General features: G+C 39.8%; 1 protein-coding gene across 2 annotated transcripts in view; it reads left to right on the top strand.

Annotated features, from left to right (window-relative positions):
• ATG7 (autophagy related 7) overlaps positions 1–12261 on the top strand; it is a 139969-nt gene extending 127708 nt beyond the window's left edge. For both annotated transcript variants that reach the window (XM_078385420.1, XM_072989723.2), the window contains exon 18: positions 8135–12261. In XM_078385420.1, the coding sequence (XP_078241546.1) occupies positions 8135–8167 (33 nt within the window). In that variant the 3' untranslated portion in view covers positions 8168–12261. The remainder of the gene's footprint in view (positions 1–8134) is intronic.
• The last annotated feature ends 1444 nt before the right edge of the window (positions 12262–13705 follow it).

Below are 13705 nucleotides of genomic sequence, written 5' to 3'. Positions count from 1 at the left end.
CCGTAGAAGGAATGGAGTAGCCTTCATAGTCAACAAAAGAGTGGGAAAAGCTGTAATGGGACACAATCTCAAAAATGATAGAATGATGTCAATACGAATCCAAGGCAGACCTTTCAACATCACAATAATCCAAGTTTATGCACCAACCAGCATTGCTGAGGAGACTGAAATTGAACAATTTTATGAAGAAAAGGAAATGCAAGAAAGCAAAGTGGCTGTCCAACGAGGCCTTAGAAATAGCAGAGAGGAGAAGGGAAGCAAAATGCAAGGGAGATAGGGAAAGCTACAGAAAATTGAATGCAGACTTCCAAAGAATAGCAAGGAGAGACAAGAGGGCCTTCTTAAATGAACAATGCAAGGAAATAGAGGGAAATAACAGAAAAGGAAAAAACAGAGATCTGTTCAGGAAGATTAGAGATATTAGAGGAACATTTTGTGCAAAGATGAACATGATAAAGGACAAAAATGGGAGGGACCTAACAGAAGCAGAAGACATAAAGAAGAGGTGGCAAGAATACACAGAGGAATTATATCAGAAAGATCTGGATATCCCGGACAACCCAGACAATATAGTTGCTGACCTAGAGTCAGACATCCTGGAGAGTGAAGACAAGTGGGCCTTAGAAAACCTGGCTAACAACAAGGCCAGTGGAGGTGATGACATTCCAGTTGAACTATTTAAAATCTTAAAAGATGATGCTGTTAAGGTGCTACATTCAATATGCCAGCAAGTTTGGAAAACTCAACATTGGCCAGAGGATTGGAAAAGATCAGTCTACATCCCAATCCCAAAGAAAGGCAGTACCAAAGAATGCTCCAACTACTGTAGAATTGCACTCATTTCACACGCTAGCAAGGTTATGCTCAAAATCCTCCAAGGAAGGCTTCAGCAGTATGTGGACCGAGAACTCCCAGAAGTACAAGCTGGATTCCGAAGGGGTAGAGCAGTGGTTCTTAACCATTATTACTCGGATGTTTTTGAAGTGCAACTCCCAGAAACCTCAGCCAGCACAATTGGTGGTGAAGGCTTCTGGGAGTTGCAGTCCAAAACTCCTGAGTAACCCAAGGTTAAGAACCAGTGGGGTAGAGGAACTAGAGACCAAATTGCTAACATGCGCTGGATTATGGAAAAAGCCAGAGAGTTCCAGAAAAATATCTACTTCTGCTTCATTGACTATGCAAAAGCCTTTGACTGTGTGGACCACAACAAACTATGGCAAGTCCTTAAAGAAATGGGAGTGCCTGACCACCTTGTCTATCTCCTGAGAAACCTATATGTGGGAGAGGAAGCAACAGTTAGAACTGGATATGGAACAACTGATTGGTTCAAAATTGGGAAAGGAGTACGACAAGGCTTATTTAACTTATATGCAGAATACATCATGCGGAAGGCTGGACTGGAGGAATCCCAAGCCGGAATCAAGATTGCCGGAAAAAATATCAACAACCTCCAATATGCAAATGATACCACTCTGATGGCAGAAAGTGAGGAGGAATTAAAGAACCTTGTAATGAGGGTGAAAGAGGAGAGTGCAAAAAATGGCCTGAAACTCAACATTAAAAAAAAACTAAGATCCTGGCCACTGGTCCCATCACCTCCTGGGAAATAGAAGGGGAAGATATGGAGGCAGTGACAGATTTTACTTTCTTGGGCTCCATGATCACTGCAGATGGAGACAGCAGCCACAAAATTAAAAGACGCCTGCTTCTTGGGAGGAAAGCAATGGCAAACCTTGACAGCATCTTAAAGAGCAGAGACATCACCTTGCCAACAAAAGTCCAAATAGTCAAAGCTATAGTTTTTCCAGTAGCGATGTACGGAAGAGAGAGCTGGACCATAAAGAAGGCTGGCCACTAAAGAATTGATGCTTTTGAATTGTGGTGCTGGAGGAGGCTCTTGAGAGTCTCCTGGACTGCAAGGAGAACAAACCTATCAATTCTAAAGGAAATCAACCCTGAGTGCTCACTGGAAGGACAGATCCTGAAGCTGAGGCTCCAGTACTTTGGCCATCTCATGAGAAGAGAGGACTCCTTGGAAAAGACCTTGATGTTAGGAAAGTGTGAGGGCAAGAGGAGAAGGGGACGACCGAGGATGAGATGGCAGGACAGTGTCTGCAAAGCAACCAACATGAAATTGACACAACTACGGGAGGCAGTGGAGGATAGGAGGGCCTGGCGTGCTCTGGTTCATAGGGTCACGAAGAGTCGGACACGACTAAACGACCAAACGACGATGATAGGCCAAAAATGTACACAGTGAAGAGAGAGAGAGAGAAACTGCCCTGCAGGTGGTACATGTGAGGAAGTACCTCTCATCTTCAGACTCACCAGGCAGGCTAGCCACTCCCTCTCTAACTGTGTTGAGAAGCTGGGTTAGAGAACGACTGAATGAGGCACACTCATTGGTGGAAAATTTGGGAAGGAAACCCACAAGCAGTAGATATGTCATAGAGAGAGAGTTACAATTAGGTAAAGCAGAATCATGAATGCTGAAATTATAAGGAGACAGAACAATGTCATATTAAATCCAGTACAAAGATTCACTGGAGTGTGGGCTGAATGTAGGTTCTTGTTTGCAGAACTAAGCCACTGGGAGCTTTATTCAAAGCAGTCAGTGGAGTGTAAGGGATGAAAAACAGATTTTGGTGAACAAAATGGTTTTCTAAAAGAAGTTGTTCCAGGAAGCACGGATTGGCAGTGTACTCCAGTGGCTTTGTATAGTAAGAGAGGAGGAAAGCTAAATGTTTTGGGTTTTTTTAAGTATAGGAATCTAGAGGGATGATGTTTTCAGTATATAGATAAAGGCTAGTGTGGTTTGTTTGGAATCTCAGAGGAGGGAAGATATAAAAGCAAGAGAAGGAAGGAAACAAGCAAGATATGAGATAAAGTGAGCAAATACTGAATTTAGAGAACAGGAGAAAATGTGTAAATTCAAAGTGATAATGGAGTAAGAGGTGAAAGAAAGTTGATGATGAGAGTAGTGAAATTACAGGAAGTAATTAAAGGGATCAGAAATGACTAGATTTTAAAACTGCAGTCAAATTTGATACAAAGGCAGGATGGACTACATGTGGGAAGCAGAGAAAAATCATTACATAGGGAAATTTTTTGTGGCTAACAAACAATAAAGCAAACCAGGGGGAACATACCATAGCCAGGCAAAAGAGAATGATTGAATGACAAGAACTGTCAATTTCTAGTGGAAATGTTTAGCATGAACTTTTATCAAGGACATTCTGTTGCTCTGAGGAGAAGAAAAGAGATACCCACAGCATGGAAAAGTTTGTTTATTGAACAGGCTGGTAAAATACAGAAGCCTATGCTTTGTATAGCCCTGTGTGTGTGTGTGTGTGTGTGTGTGTGTGTGTGTGTGTGTGTGTGTGTGTGAGAGAGAGAGAGAGAGAGAGAGAGAGAGAGAGAGTCACAGTGCATAAACACACAGTTACACAGTTATACACAGAGAGACATACATATGTACACACATATATACATGTGTGTGTGCATAACTGTGTATAATTCTGTGTGTGTGTATGCACCATGGCACACACACAAACACATACTATTATATCAAATTTGTGGGGGAGGAAAACAAAAAGCTGAGGTGTGAGATGAAGAGTGTTAGAAAATGCTCAATAAAGAACATCAAAACAGATACAGTTGTGTAGAAGCCTAAGAAGTTTCAAGAGTGAAACTGGCTTGTTGCTGAATTCTTGAAAAACTGGCACACAAGTTACCTCTAGAAACAAAGTTCTTTGCATACCTGACTGTTGGCCACTTCTGTTTGGGCCTGATGGGAGCTGTAGTCCAAAATATCAGGAATGTACCAGATTGGGGAGGGTCGTTGAACATTTTCCATCTGGTTGCTCTGCAGAGGTTGAGAACCACTCAGCCTTTGTGGTTCCCAGATGTGGATATGTGCCTTCAAGTAGTCAGCACACAGAACAGTTGCATTGAATTGATAAGGAAGGCTGAAGCTGGACACCACACTGGCAGTTGTAGCTGTTGTTGGAAATGCATGGACAACAAGAGACCTCTGGCTGGCTGCGACTGAAAACAGGATTTTAAACTGAGTCTGGCTGTGAGTTCACGTTTCTGAAGGATGGGCAAACATTAGTATTAATTAGAGAGTGTTAGAGTAACATGCATTTCTGTGAAGAGTAAAAGTATATATTCTGGATATTTATGACTCCCGTCCTTTGCATAAGAATAATAATTTGTACTCACACAACCTTATAATGTAGGTTGACCTCATAGATCCTTGTCTGTCTATTGACATCCCTTTTAGTAATTGTTTTCAGGCACTTTTGTTTCAGGAAGGAAGTGAAAGGATTTCATTGTTCCGACACAAAAACATTCAGTTCACCTACAATTGTTTTGTGGCAATGATTGAGAAGGGATGGGAGAAAACAGCCTATTCCTCCCCTTCCTGTTCTGCAAGAAAATAATACAAATACAGGTTGTGTGTGTTTGTATTCAAGCACTACTATAAATACAGGTAACTTCTACAGAATTGCATAGGCTTAGTGTGCATCTGAACTTTAAGATCCTCAAACTGATATTTTGAAAAAAGCATAACTGAGCGATTCATATAATTATACTCATTTAATTCTACAAAGACTAGGCTTAATTTAACATCTACTTCATGATTTTCCTGTTCATGACTTTCTGGCTGCTTTGGAGATGATACACTTGGGAGAAACTCAAAGCAAGGCAAACACAGGAGCAGGTGATACTTTTAACCAACCATGAAGAATATAAAACAAAAATGAAACAAAACAAAAACAGTTGTCCCACATTCATTAGTTTGACTTGGATCTTCTTTTCCAAACAGATTGTAGATGCTGACCTGTGCTGCTCTATGACGTTTCCATACTCGCAAGAGTTTTAGTGCCATGTCAGGAAACGCAACCAAAAGTTAATTTCTGACGATTTTACAGTTCTTTTGCCATGTGCTTTCAGTCTAGGGGGAGGTAAATAAAATTACTGCTTTTGTTGCTGTCCCCCTGATTTCTAAGCAGAAGCAGCCATCTCCTTTTAAGAGTTTATTGGACACTTTTATAAAATAGTTAAGAAAATGTATAACTATCTGTTAGAAATTAAAATGCAAGATGAAATGGTTAAAGAATGTATGATTAAGTGGGCACAAAACACAGGGCATAATAGGGAAAAATTGTCGAAGATGTATACAGATGTATCATATGTGTGTTGGAAATGTGAAGCACATGTGGGAAGCTATTATCATATGTGGTGGTCATGTAGAGTAGCGAAACAGTATTGGAAAAGAGTACATGTTGTGTTGCAACAAATATTGCTTTGTAAGGTGCCATTAACCCCAGAACTGTTTCTCTTGAGTATGATACCTGATAACATAGATAAGTCAAAGGAGTATATAGTTATATACATAGTCACTGCAGCCAGAATTCTTTATGCGAAAAACGGGAAAAGTCCGACGGTACCGAAACAAGAAGATCTTATAGAGAAAATACGGGAAACAGCAGAAATTGACATTTTAACAGAAGTAATGAAGGACTGTCCTTTACAAAAGGCAACTGAAAGATGGGACTTATTCTATAAATGGATAGAGTCAATAGACAACGTATGAAGAGCATACATTGAAATGAGAACTTAAATCTGGAAGGCAGAAAATAGTAAAAAGAGTAATTTGAAATTTCGATATGGCAATATGTATAGAATGGATATTAGTATGATATTGTTTCTCCTCTTCCCTCTGAACCTCAATTCCCTTTTTTCTTTTTCTCACCACTTGTTAAAAATAAAAATTAAAAAAAAGAGTTTATTGGACACTTTTAAGGATCAAGGTGACTTTTAATGAAAATAACAAAACTAGGACAAAATTACAGTAAAATGCTGCAATATCAAAAAGGCAGCTGAAAGCACTGTCAAGGCCAGTGCCATATACTCATATAAAGGAAGCATTGTGATGGGATGGGTAGCGTTGGGCTGGGACTCAGGAAACCTGGGTTCAAGTCCTCACTCAGCCATGGAAATTCACAGGAGGCAGGGGTGTAGCTGGGAAAACTCTTCATTCAATATTTCATGTACCTTAAAAGCCCTGTTAGCGTTTCCATAAGTCATATGTGACTTGACAACACGTAAAATGTGAATCATTACATAAAATGATTCAAACAAGTAAAAGGAGCAATAGATCAACAGCATAAACACAGAAGCACTAAAATCCATTCAAAACTTTGAACACTCTGTCTTAACTAAAATTCGCTCAGAACAAAAGGGTTTTTAGGCCCAGTCTAGAGCCAGTACTGATGGGACTGTACGATGTCCCTCAAACAGGGGTTCCACAAATACAGGCTCACCACTATAAAGACAATGCCTTTAGTGCCTGCCGGTGTAATTTATTTTTAATGTAGGCCCCATGACAGACCTCTTTGGTTGGTTTTTAGGTGTAGGAAGAATCTGAAGTTGTACAGTACTTCAGATTATTTGGCCCCAAGCTATTTAGGATTTTACGTATCAACAGCACTTTAAAGAGTTCAAAGACCATACGGATAGCCAGCAAAGCTGGTGCAATATTGGTCGATCTTCCTGTGATAATGAATGGTCATATGCATGGTTCTCAGGCTTTAATAACTAAAAATCATGTCCCACTAATCGGTATCTCAAAAAAACCTGGGTACTACCATGGTAGAGACAGAAAGCCAATTTTTTCTGGGAAAGAGGTTTTTACATTTGCAGACATTCTGTAAACTTTATCATGAATTTAAAGCACATAACATTTCTGTAAACTTCAAAAATTTTAATTTATTTTTTTAATTGTCAGACATTTTCATGTATTTTTTTAAAAAGAATTTTTTTAAAAAAAAAATGCATTAAAAATGTCTGACAGCCCAGGTTTCAAGCACAATTCCGAGTGTGGGTTTTAACCTACAAAGCTCTAAACTGCTTGGGTCCAAGCTATCACAAGGACTATGTCTCCCTTTAGGAGCCTACCTAGGTTTTAAGATCATCAGGAGAGGCATTTCTCTCAGTTCTGTCACCTTCACAAGTGCATTTGGTGGAGACACAGGAGAGGACCTTCTTTGTCATTGCCCCCAGACTCTGGAACTCCCTCCCATGGGAAGCCAGGCAAGCCCCATCTTCGCTGTCCTTCTGCAAGCAGACAATCAGGCAGGCTTTCCCTTAGAAACTGACTATCTGAGAGGGGGTTTAAATGTTGTGTCTTGATGCTTTGAACGTGTTTTGGTGTTGCTTTTCTCTGCCGTTTTGAGTGTGGTATTTGATTCTTTTTAAATAATTTGTAGATTTATTGTTTTTTTTTTCTATTTTAAACATTGTTTTAAATGATGCAAGCCACCTTGGGTCCTTCTTAAGGAAAAAGGTGGGATAAAAATTTATTAAAAAAAATAAACATTAAAAATAAATTAAAAGCTGCAGCAGTACAAACAAAACCAATAACTCTCTTGGTAGCTGAAATCTCTAATTAATTGTCAGTAATTGTCATGAACACCCGATGGCTACATCCCACTGGTGGCATGTTGGACACTGGTTGAAACCAGCTGCCCGAGACAAGCATCGAGGTGGCTGCCTTCTGTACCAGTTGCAGATTCTAAGGCAACATTTCCAGGCAACCTCTTGTTAATCACCTGCTCTTGTAAAGCCCAGATGTAGCCAGCACTTGGGTGACAGAGGCAAAACCTGCTGTCTGTGTCTAGATAGCAGTTGATATCCAAGACAGCTTTACTGACAGCATATAGCATCCATATGCCTCAGACATCACCAAATCCTTAGCACAGAAACTTTGATCCTTCCAGAGAGTGCAGCCCAAACCTGTGGTAGATCACAACCCTCTAGTTCAGTGGTGTCGAACTGTGGCCCTCCAGATGTTCTTGGCCTTCAACTCCCAGAAATCCTGGCCAGCAGAGGTGGTGGTGAAGGCTTCTGGGAGTTGAAGTCCAAGAACATCTGGAGGGCCACAGTTCGACACCACTGCTCTAGTTGATTTAAAATAATGGGTAGCCTTCTGACAGTAAAACATCTTTCAAGGAAATAGTTAATATTGTATATTAACTTAAGTAATTTTAATCTATGATAATAAAATATTACAAATAATGCTGACTATACTGACTGCAGTTTTCCTTTCCTTTCCTTTTCTTCATAGATCTGGGACATGAGTGATGATGAAACTCTCTGAAAGCCCAATTAATGAATGAAGTGGATGATGACCTACTTTCAGTGTACCAGCCATTAGACAAGTTAATGACTGCTTGCTTAAGTCTGACTGTTGAAAATAAAAACATATGCAGTCCCCATTTGGATCAGGGTGGGACAACAGGACAGACTCAAAGCAATTCTGCCATGTGTGTTACTCCTCTTTTCATGGCATATCCTGTACTCACATACATACACACAAACATGTAAGACAGTTCAATATTTTCCTTATTTTGCAGCTTCTAAATATAACTTATATTTAAAATATATCTTAAGTAAACTTGCTTGGTTGCTTTTTGTTCCCTTTGAGTAATTGTAAGGAAATGTTCTGAATAGGTTGCAATATTTTATCACTGTTTCTGAGTTGGACAATAAAAAGTTGGTCACAGTGAGAATTAAAAAAAACAAAGAAGGCCACATATTTACAGTATTAAAAAGATTGCATTAGATCCAGATCAATATCCATTAAAGACGTTTGGGGGAAATGGACTTTTGTGTCCTCTCCTTTTCCAGACAGCTGCCAGCATTTGGGGAAAATACTAATCCGAGGGTCAAAGGCTCTGCTGGTGGAATTTCTTGGATTGTTGAAGGCTGAGGTTGAGGAAAGAGATTACAGAAAATTGTGGAGAAGCACCCAAAAGTAGGCTTTTGTCCACCTCCTTCTGTGGACAGTAAATCTGGACCCTCCCTTTATGAGAGGGATATTTCTCAAGCTCTTTTCTGATCAACTGAATTTTCTTTCTCCAGACAGCAACATATTTTTTAAAATATCATTTTTAAATGGAGATAGAATTCTAATTCTTTTGAAAGTCAATGATGATATTTATTTATTTAATTTCTATGCTCCCCCAAGTAATGAATAGAGATGGGGGTATTCGTATACAAATACCCCCGGACTTAACGAGGGTCCAGCCCCTGAGGCCGGACTGTCCACTCACGCATCCAGCAGCAGCAGCCTCGGTTAGCCTTCCAATCGCTCTGGAGCCCCGCTTTCTTTCTGCTCATCTAGCCAACTCCACGCAGGGGGAAGGAGGATGAGTCCCCCTGCCCAGCGGCCAGATCTTTGTTAAGTCCAGCTGTGCAGAGGTATTCATATACAAAGATGAATACCCCCCATCTCTAATATTGAATCCATACTACTCTGGGCAGTGTACAGACAACCAAAATCCCAGAAAACCCTCCCCAATTTAATTCCCATTAAAACATAATAATTAAAATGGCAATACAGTATGACCCCCTACATCTTCAGGATAAGTATCCACAATTTGACTTACCTGTCTGAAAATATTTAAAGTATTAAAAGGAAAAAAACTTAGAAATACCATATTTTTCCATGTATAAGATGCCCCCATGTATAAGACGCCCCCACTTTTCTAACCCAAAATTAAGAAATCTAAGTGGGGCTTAGCAAGTGTAGGGGGAAAGTGATCAAAGCACTGCAGGATCACTTTGATCCCTGCTTTCCCCTCCACTTGTTTTTCTCTCCTCAGCTTACTTCTGTGTATAAGACGACCCTCAGTTTTTAGTCTAAAGGTTTTAGACAAAAGTATAGTCTTATACATGGAAAAATATGGTACATGTTTTCATGATATATTTACCAGAACTGGCCACTAGACGGATCCAGTGGCCTCTATTAGGAAGTTGTGGCAATATATGGTGAAAATCCTTTTTTTTTTCCCTGGATTGTTTTCTTTTACCATGTTATGTATGGCGTTCACTATGATCTGTGGTGTTCAGCATCTGTGGAGGGTCTTAGAACCAATCCCTACTATATACCAACTCAAGTGCAGTAATCTACAGAAGCCTGAGGTTTAAATGTTAAAATTAACATTATTTGAGTGTAAGATGTCCTTAAAGGCTACCTTATGTAACTCTGTTTTGAGCAATTCCTGAATATTGAGAGCCTGACACATCTTGATGTCTAGTTATCAATCCAATGAATCTCACTTCAGGGCTGGAAGAGTTTTGGACAGTAAATGTAAGTGATGAATCACATCCTCCCATCTGCTGGCAGTCAACCATCCATCACACTCCTTTCTGGAAATTGATTTCCAATTGATGACACTAGGTTTCCAACTGAGAAATTTGGTCTGTTATAAGCATTTCTATGTTTAGAAGAGATTTAATTCATCTTTATATGTATTTCTCCATCTCCATTTAATCAGCAATGCAAATTTATATTTTATTTGATCATCACACAAAAGTTTTCAGTCTGAAACAATCCAGCTTTAATCCTGTATGCACAAAGTCCCTTCCCATGTAGTTTTTCTGAGACAGGAACATCTCTTGCACCCCATAATAAATTCATTTTGAAACCTGGAGAGTTTCAAAAACAGTTTTAAGCATCTCAAGAGGGAATGCATTTGAAAGAGGGGAAGGGGGGGAATCCACATACCTCATTCAGGTTCTTGCATGTGGTCAGGGCATTGTTTGTATCTCAGTTATAGTTTGCCAGATATATTTTTCTGCAAAGTTCTTCCTCCAGTAAACTTTTGGAGAACAAACAAACAAACAAACAAAAAGGATGGTATTAACACTTTTCAGTGTAGTAATGTAAATAATTGAATAATTAGGAGATCTTTTAAATATTAGTGTTATTTCTCCTGATCTGTTCTTTAACACATAAAGAGTAAAACAGCAAATGAAAGAGCAGTGTTAAGTGTCAACTAGAGTTAGACCCACTGAAATCATGGAATGTATCTTTGCTGTTACTGACGGCTCCCCTTCATTTTAATGTGTCTCTTTGAATTGGTGCGCACGGTAGTTTTAACTGCCTGTATTTACATTCTGCCCGGATTCTAGCTGGTTTGCTTAAGTCTCATGTAAGTTGGACTTACAAATCTTGAAGAGAGACTGAAAGTAGGGAGATAGTATAGAATGTTCTGGGTTCATAGTTTAATTGTAATGCTCCCTGAATCACAGCCTTACTTTGAGCCCCGTGGTTAAACTGCAGTACTGGAGTCAAACATCTGCTTACGCCCTGAGTTCCGATCCTAACAGGCTCAGGTAGGCAGCTCAAGGTTGATGGAGGCTTCTGTCCTTCCAAGGTGAGTAAAATGAGTACCCAGATCACTGGAGGGGCAAGTTGTTGGTTGCATAATTATCCACCCAGAGAGTGCTCTTGTGCTATGTATATAAAAACAACTGCTACTACTGTTTTGCTGTTTGTACTACTACGAAAACATGTTTATTTTACTATACATTTCATGTCAAGTTGTCACAGATGGAAATTAATTTCATGTTGTAACCTATTTTGTTCCTAATATAATCTGTACTTCAGTGCTATAATTGGCCACATTCTCCTTGCTGTTGAAATTAACCTAGCCTTTTTTTGGGGGGGAGGGTGCCAATAAAGCAGGCACAACACCTTGAAGCTGGATGTTTGCCACAGCAGAAAGAGGGGACACAATTCTTATTTCTGTGCAAGAGCAGTCTTTTAATTTAAACTGATGGAACAAGTGAGTTGCATAATCGCCTTTAGGCATTCTTTACTGAGGAAACTCAGTTCTTCTCATGACGAACTAGAACTTGCACTGGGAAAAATTAGTAGTACTCTACAGCTTGCACTGAATCACCTGCATAGACGTCACTAGTAAATAGCAAAACAGGAAACGCTGTTTTGAAATCCTGCAGCCTTGATTAGCTGAGCGTCCAAAAAGACTGTGTGTCTCCTGAGGAATGTTCTCCAATGAACGTTTGCCTTGACACTTGGATTATCAAGTTGGTGTTTATCAATTTCCCTCCTGCCCATAGGACTTTAGCTGTATGTGGCATTTGAAGCACAGGGTAATATGGTGTTTTCTAGCTTAGCAATTCCAGTAACCTAGAGTTGTATAAGACTCTGCTTGCTTCCTGTACATATGCTTCCCAGATGTGTGCGCTGCACAGAAATACACCAATGTGACTTAGAAAACCTTCTGTTGTTTAACTTTATGGGGTTTTTTTTCTCTTTCCTGACAAACTGGGATGGCTTGTTGGCTTCTAAAATGTTCCTTTTGTAAAATGTTTCAAGCACTTTAATTAAAGGGGACATAATGGAAGTTTTTACTCAAATAAATGCAAGGTATATTAAAAGAACTTCCAAGCATTTTTTTTTTACACACTGCCATGTATACTTGGATAACAGGCTTTTGGCACAGACACCCGTCATCTGCTGTTCGAGTTCCATAATGGAGAAAGCTGAAACGTGAGCTTCAAGGAGGGAATGGTTGTGGGTAGATGCTAGACTCCTCTCCACCACTACCAGCACCTCAAATGGTTTCCCATGACAAAAAGCACAAAACCCTTCCTGAAAATGAGAAAACATCATAATATTTGGACACTTCCCAACAGTATGAGAGAGATGCTTTGCTTTATTTGATACCATGGGTAAAATCATGTGCTCTTATCTTTTTTATACGGAGAGCTAATAAACCCCAAACATGGTGATTCAGTTGTACCCTACTGTTGGTCCATCTAGCCTAGTATGATGTTCTCTGACCAAGAATGTCTCTGTGGAGATGTCTTTCTTAGGCCTACCAACATTCTTTGTGGAGATTACGGGGCTGCACAATGCAGATGTCTGCCCTGCTGAAATACGCTACAATCTCACCCCTTCAGGAGGCAGCTCTGTACTTCCATCATAAACACAGTAGCAAGTTTGACTCTTCCAGCAATATAACTTCTTAATATTTAGCATAAAATTATTCATACCTTGATACAGGCTTGTTTGTGAAAAACTATGTGAAGAGGGTTATAATGCATGAAAGCACTCTCAGAAATAAATGTTAAACTTTAAGGTGCTACGGTACTTCTGTTTTTAGTTTTGTTATATGTATTGAAACAGAATCACGTGGCTACTTATTTGAAAACTTGCACTAATCAGCCAACCACTTTAAAACTGAACTTTCTTGAAGAAGCTTCCTGGAGGAAAAGTGGGAAATGCCATAGAGTGGTGCCTCGCTAGACGATGATAATCCATTCCACTGAAATCGCTGTTTAGCGAAATTGTCTAGCGAAAAGCATTTCCCCATTGGAATGCATTGAAACCTGTTTAATGTGTTCCAATGGAGAAGAATTGTCATTGTCTAGCGAAGATTGGCCATAGGAAAGCCACTTTGCAAACCGCCGATCAGCTCTTTAAATCGCTGTCTTGCGAAGCTTAGGTCCCGAAAACACCTGTTTTGCGAGCGTGGAGGAAGCTGTCAAAATCGTCATCTAGAGAAAATCAGTTTGTGAAACAGGGGCCAAACATTGTCCAGCGAAATTCCCCCATAGGAATCACTGTTTTGTGAATCGCTATAGCAATCGCAAAAAGTCAATGTCTAGCGAAAAAACTGTCATGCTGGGTAACTGTCTAGCGAGGCACCATTGTATAAGTAAAGACATTCCCATAAAATACATTTAAGAATTAACACCGGGTTGGGTCATGATCCTGGCCAGTGTAGCTACCAGTGTAGAAACTGTTCAATGGAACCAAATGGCCAATACTTGCAGCTTTGTGTCACCTTGAAGCCGGCGCTGCTATACCACCCTATCAGAT

Source organism: Pogona vitticeps, chromosome 2 (assembly GCF_051106095.1).
Source record: "Pogona vitticeps strain Pit_001003342236 chromosome 2, PviZW2.1, whole genome shotgun sequence".
NCBI lineage: Eukaryota > Metazoa > Chordata > Lepidosauria > Squamata > Agamidae > Pogona > Pogona vitticeps.
The sequence above is the reverse complement of the archived record's forward strand: the minus strand, read 5'-3'. Positions and strand labels throughout refer to the sequence as shown.